The sequence below is a fragment of the Populus alba genome, chromosome 4 (genome assembly GCF_005239225.2).
Source record: "Populus alba chromosome 4, ASM523922v2, whole genome shotgun sequence".
Lineage (NCBI taxonomy): Eukaryota > Viridiplantae > Streptophyta > Magnoliopsida > Malpighiales > Salicaceae > Populus > Populus alba.
In genome coordinates, this window is record NC_133287.1 from 20,985,903 (window position 1) to 20,992,444 (window position 6,542).

Consider the following 6,542-nt stretch of genomic DNA (forward strand, 5'->3'; position numbering starts at 1 on the left):
ATTAAATATAAAGTAAAAAAATCAACAGGTAAATATAAATGAAGATATTTAAATTTTAAAAAGTAATATTAAAAAAAAAAAAAATAGATCAGGTGTTGTGACTTAACTCATCAAACTCGTGATTCCAGATCATGAACTCAACTAGATTAAACAATTTTTTCTCTTTAAATTTAAATTAAACCCAAAAAATATCAAAAAATAGCTTAGAATCGCGGGCATGCCTGGGCCACAACAACGAAGAGCTTAGGAGTGTTGGTGGGCCTTCAAGCCCACATGTTCACCATACTTTTTATTAAAATAAAAAAAATAGTAGGCAACATGTTTCTCCAGAAGGAAAATAATGTTTTTTTTCTGCAATCCCAAATTCCAGGCACCACGAGGTTTGTCACGTTTGGCGACAAGTCCTGTCTATCTTCTCCTTGACTGGCTCCATCCAATCCTTAAATTGTTGGGTACTGAGGACTGGCAAACCGCCATTTACATTTAATTTGCATTTTGGAGCCTCTCCCCTCTCGTTTTCTGCATGAATACACGCATTCTAGTCTTGCCTTCTACCGCTTACTTCTTAATCAAGCTTTTTCATAAAAAAAAATATTTTCTAAAATAACTTCCTACAAAAAGCGCAGAATCCCATAAAAATAAATAGATTTTTTTAATTATAATCGAGAAAATTACAGCATTATGATTCAAATAATATAAGAATTTCCAAGATAAAAATATTGTGCAAAATAGAAGGCGTGTGTGTGTGTGTATTGCATCAATTTGTAACTTCAATAGAAATTATGGTCAACGCATGTGAAAATGCTCCGTGAAGCCATGATTACACCGACATTTCATTCAAAATTCCCACATGTGATCATGACTAAAAACACTAGAATATTTACCTACTTGTTGAATAAAATAAATGGTACCTACCCTTTTCTTCCATAGTCTTTGATATGATGGATAATATGATTGTCTCATAGCTAGCTTGGAGTCCATGTATAAGTAAATACAATTCGTGGAAGGGGACTGTGAGCTAGTAATGGCGAGATCTTATTTTATAATTGGATATTTTAAAATTTTAATTTGGGAACTTTGACACATGCTAAAAAATTATTAGGAAGAAAATAACATTTGAATATAACTAAAGTTGAAAATAATGGTTGAGCGTAAACGTGTTTGAAAATAATGGTTGAAAATAATAGATGAACACAAACATGATTGAAAATAGTGATTGAAAATAATGGTTGAACACAACTGTGATTGAAAATAGTGGTTAAACACCATCATTATTTGAAATAATTATCGATTTAAAAATGATGTCTTTTTCAATTTAATTAACATGTAAAAAAATCAACCCGAATTTTTATAAATATTCAATTACCAAAAAATGAGATTCAAGATTTAATGATCAAGAAAGAATCAGTCATCATGGACATACCAGAGCTCTATTTTCAACACACCTAGTAACTTTAAAAAGATTTTCACAAGATAATTTTAACCACATCTTTAAAGATCACCAAATATAGTCGTAATATGCTAGTGGTTTTGTTCGGGGTTAATTTAGAGTTAATTACGACCTCCTTTGATGTTCTTCTAAGGTGTTGCTAGAATCGTCTCATCCAAATCTTTTTAACAGTACTGAGTATGTTGGAAACAGAGCCTCAATGTGTTCATGGCGACCAATTTTTTATTTTTATTTTCTTTCTCCATTATTTCTCTTATCACATCACATCACCTTATCTTTTCTTTTTTTTCTTTTTCCATTATAAAGTCCAATTCTCAATTAGCTTACTATTGAATGATGAGATTAAAATAAATCAATTAAAAAATATATAAAAAATAACTCGAGTCGATATGCTAAACTCATGATATAAATCATGAAATTAGGATAACTTAATAGAAAGAAATAAAAAAAAATAACTTGATTTAACTCGGGTTAACCTACTAAATTCACGACTCTGTTTATGAGACTTAAATAACCCTACAAAGAACAAATTAAAACAATTCATGAAACTCAATTTTCAATTCACATTGTTGAACAGTGTTAAATGATGAAATTTTAAAATTATAATCATGCTAGAATAAATTATAAAGTCTAATTCTTAATCAAACACAATATTAAATAATAAAATTAAGGGGAAAAAGTCAATTAAAAAGAGCTACGTCAATTAGGCTAACCTGTCAAATTAACCTGCTACTTAGGTTATGAGAAGTGGACAACCCAATAAAAATCAAATCCAATGTTAAAGGACTTGTGATCCAGGTTATAAGACTGAGATAACTTCTTAGAAAGAAAAAAAGAAAAAGAAAAAGGGTATGATTTAATCAAGGTTAAAATGCTAAACCTTGTGACCTTGATTACGAGTCCAAGATATTCAAATATAAAACATATCAAAACATATTTGAAGCTTAATTCCCAATTGACTCAATGTTGAATAATAAAATTAAAAAAAAAAATTAATTAGAAAAAGGACACAAAAAACAACTCTAGTAAACTTGGGCTAACCTGTTAAGCGTTATTCCCGTGTCATAAGACCAGGATAACCTAATTTAAAGCAAAAAAAATAAATCATGAAATCAAATTTCCTATCAACTCAACATTAAAAATGATGGAATTATGAGAAAAAAATAATTAAAAAAAATAAACTCGAGTCAACTGTGGTAACCCGTCAAATCCGCAATTCATGTTCATGAAAATGAGATAATTTAATAAAAAATCAAATCTAATATAAAAAAAAAAAAAAAAAAACTATTGATTGAAAAAAAAACAAAGAAAAAATTAAATAAAACATTATTATAATAAATAGTGCTTTGTAAGGAAGAGTTAAATAAAAATCCCTTTTATCTAAGGTTTTTTTTTAATGTTATTTTTTTTAAAAAAATCAAGCTAAACCCAAGCTGGTGATAGGATAAAAAAAAAAAGGTATAATATATAGTTTTAAGCATCGAACTGCTCGGAGTTCCATCAGGCTCCTTGTCTTCATTGTCACGACAGCAAGCTTCTCTCTTTTTTGTTCTTTTTAATTTGCTTTGCCATTTAAATATCTCTCTCTCTCTCTCTCTCTCACAGCTTTTCACCTTTTCGTCCCGTAAATTCCTCAATTTGTGCCCATTCAAAGTTGGGTTTTCCTGGACGTCCATACTTGGCCATACACGATACATCCCTCGTAGCTCGATGAAAAAAGGAATTGCCTACATATTAAAATAATATAAAGTTGTACAATACAATACAATATAATATATAATATAATATAATATATAGTACTCCACCTACTAATTCTATATAGCATGCAGTGCTATATATCTCATAGATATGTAAAATAAGTTTGCCTGTTAGTCTGTGCAGTTTCTTATAAGCTTCTCCTCCTCTTCTCCGATGGCTTCTTCCTTTCAAAGATCTGGATATCTTCATATAGATCAGTTAGAGAAAGTAGTAAGTACTGGTGAACTAGCTAGAGATCGGTCGATGATCATACTGTTTGATTCTAGCTTGTAAGCTCCATATATATATATATATATATCTTTGAAATTTCCATCATACGATAATATATTTATTTTTCTACCGTTTCCTTTCTTTGTTTTGTTTTGTTTTTTTTTAAATAAGATTTTTATGCATGATCTATCTCTTCTTGATTTTGAATACTACGTCAGAGTGATCGATAAGGTTTGCTAAGGAAGCACAGTGCAGCATATATTGTGTGATACATATATACAGCAATTGATTACCAACGATAAGTCAGCGCGGACGCGAAAGGTTCCGGCCGGAGGTGCCGGAGATCATTAATTTAATTGTCATCAGCAGCAGCACCTGGCAATTAATTATATAGCAATGTCCGGCCAGGAAGCAAGCCCAGGTGCTGGTGCAGGGTCTCGTTATGCTGCTCATCATCTCCTGGGACCGGAACTGCAACTTCAAAGAGATGCCAAAACTCCACAACCAGGTAATTATAAAGACGACATCAATGATCCTGAATCTGCCACCACTAGTAGTTCAGGTGCCGGTAATTCCTCCTCTGGACGCAGGCCTCGAGGCCGTCCTGCTGGTTCAAAGAACAAACCCAAGCCCCCAATAATCATTGCTCGCGACACCCCAAATGCTTTAAGATCTAACCTACTTGAAATATCCCCGGGCTCAGATATAGTTGAATCAATATCAAATTATGCAAGGCGCCGGGCCCATGGAGTTTGCATTCTCAGCGGTAGCGGAGCAGTCACAAATGTTACTTTGAGGCAGCCAGGTGGTGGGGGTAGTTCTGCTGTGATGACGCTGCACGGGAGGTTTGAGATCTTGTCCCTAACTGGGACATCGCTTCCATCACCAGCACCACCTGAAGCAGGTGGCCTTTCGATATCTCTTGCTGGAGGACAGGGGCAGGTTGTGGGTGGACGAGTGGTGGGGCCTTTGATGGCTTCAAGTCTTGTGGTTTTGATGGCTGCCTCCTTTGCAAATGCAATGTATGATCGGTTACCAGTGGAGGAGGATCGGGAGTCAGTACCAGCAGTAGATGTGCAACAGCAGCAGCGGCCAGCAGCCTCACAATCGCCGGGAGTGGCTGGATCCGGTGGAGGACAAATTGCTGGTGGCGGAAACGACGGAAGTGGTGGTGGTGGAGGTGTACCCTTTTATAATCTGGGAGTGAACTGTATGGGAAGCTACCTTTTTTCCGGTCATGGCGAAGGAGATCATATGTTTACTAGTTCAGCAGGTCTACATTTTAAATGAGTATATACCGCTAGCTAGCTAGCTACTAGCGTTAATAATGAAAATCCCAATTTAAAGATCTGATTAATTGTTGTCTTCCCGTATTAATTTCAAAAATTAGATAAGGATATTGGTGCTAAATCAGTATTTCTTCAAGATCAAGAAGAAGAAGAAGAAGAAGAAGAAGAAGAGTGCAGGAAATTCTGTGTCGTTTCTGTGTCTTTCAGTATTAATTCAAGAATTAAATAAGCTTAGAGCCTCTTGTGTTTTTTATTTAGTGACTTGTAGCTTCTTATATACTCATAAATCATGGAACGTTCAGGAAAAGCGATCGCACAACATCATGAAAGTATTTTAAAATCGTTTTATGTATCTGCTAATGATGAAGAGTCATGTCATCTTAAAATAGATAATTGGAGAAAACAGGCAACAAGAGAAAATTGAAAATTTATGGGCTTGGGTTTGAACCTATTTCGTCTCCTCTTGGGCCCAGTTTTGGTACCCTTTTATTCTCCTATATGGACTAGGTTTTGGGCTCTATTTCTTACTTCCTTGGGTGGGCTTTTTTCTTGTATATTTCGTCTCCTCTTGGGCTTTTTTTCTAATTGCCATCACAAAGAAAAATTTGGGTGTTATTATGTCCCCTCTCAAATATGTGGGGTTAAATAATTTGGATCCTTGTGATAAAAGTAGGGACTAGGGATCGAACTCACTAACACGAGTCAAGAGGCTATGTGCCACTAGCTAAAAAGCTACTGGTCTCACGTGCATTACTTTTTTTTTTCTTTTTCATTTAATAATAAGGAGTATTTTCAAATTAATTTGTGACAATAATTGAGATCATGTTTTTTTTTTTTTTTTTTTTTTTTTTCTAAAAAATTTTTAAAGACGCACTTCAGATACTCCCCTTGTGTGTTTTGGAGATTTTTTTACCTTATGATTTCAATTTAGAAAAAAAAAAATTCCTTCTTCACGTAATCAATTTCTTGAAGCTATTAACAATACCAATCGAAAATGGAAATTATAGCTACTCTATTTATAAAATACTATTTATTAAAATAATATTTTTTAATGATTTATTTTTTAATATTAAATTTATTAAAAATTAAAAATTATATTTATTTTAATTTATTTTTTATAAGGTTATTATAATTTCGTGAATCAAATCACGAGTTTTATAAGTTAACTTAATTAAGTTAGGTTTTATTTAATCATTTTTTGTAATTAATTATACAGCATGGTCAACCACTCCAACAAATTTGTTATTTTCTCCTATGACAATTTATGATGCGGGTTTATGCCAGGTGCCATGTTGTATATGCGGTGCACGTGGTACATTACTGTTATTTGATTAAGTTCGGTTTGTTTTTGTATTTTAAAAATCATTTTTAAAAAAAAATTTAAATTTTTTTTTTTAAATAAATTTTTTTATGCTTTTAGATCATTTTAATACACTAATATTAAAAATAATTTTTAAAAACTAAAAAATTATCATTTTAATATATTTTTTAAATAAAAAATACTTTAAAATACAATCCATCTAATCACCACAGCACAAGATGCATTAAGGCCATCGATGGTAATGTCCTTTATATCCAGACCTTGACATGCAATTCAATTGATCTCTTGTCCTTTTCCTTTTGTATTTTATTGGAGTTACAGACTTCGGTAAAGATCCTCTCTACTTCTACTCCAAATTGTTTCAAGTGACAACTTGGGTGATTATAGTATTTTTAATGAAATAAAAATAAAATTAAAATTGAGGCTTGAGTTAGTGATTTCAGGGTTAATTTAATATCATCATTAAAAAAAAAAATCAATGAAATTAGATAAATTGAACAAAAAAAATATAGCA

The 6,542-nt window shown here is 32.3% G+C and overlaps 1 protein-coding gene across 2 annotated transcripts; it reads left to right on the top strand.

The window, feature by feature from the left end:
- Window positions 1-3,266: 3,266 nt before the first annotated feature.
- Window positions 3,267-4,832, top strand: LOC118038874 (AT-hook motif nuclear-localized protein 25). 2 transcript variants are annotated; one of them, XM_035045357.2, is made up of 2 exons: window positions 3,267-3,418; window positions 3,637-4,832. In XM_035045357.2, the coding sequence occupies exon 2, from the start codon at window positions 3,815-3,817 to the stop codon at window positions 4,706-4,708; it is 894 nt and encodes a 297-aa protein (XP_034901248.1). In that variant the 5' UTR covers window positions 3,267-3,418; window positions 3,637-3,814; the 3' UTR covers window positions 4,709-4,832. The 2 variants fall into 2 exon arrangements, with proteins under 2 accessions (XP_034901248.1, XP_034901247.1); XM_035045356.2 differs by having other exon boundaries at window positions 3,290-3,477.
- The last annotated feature ends 1,710 nt before the right edge of the window (window positions 4,833-6,542 follow it).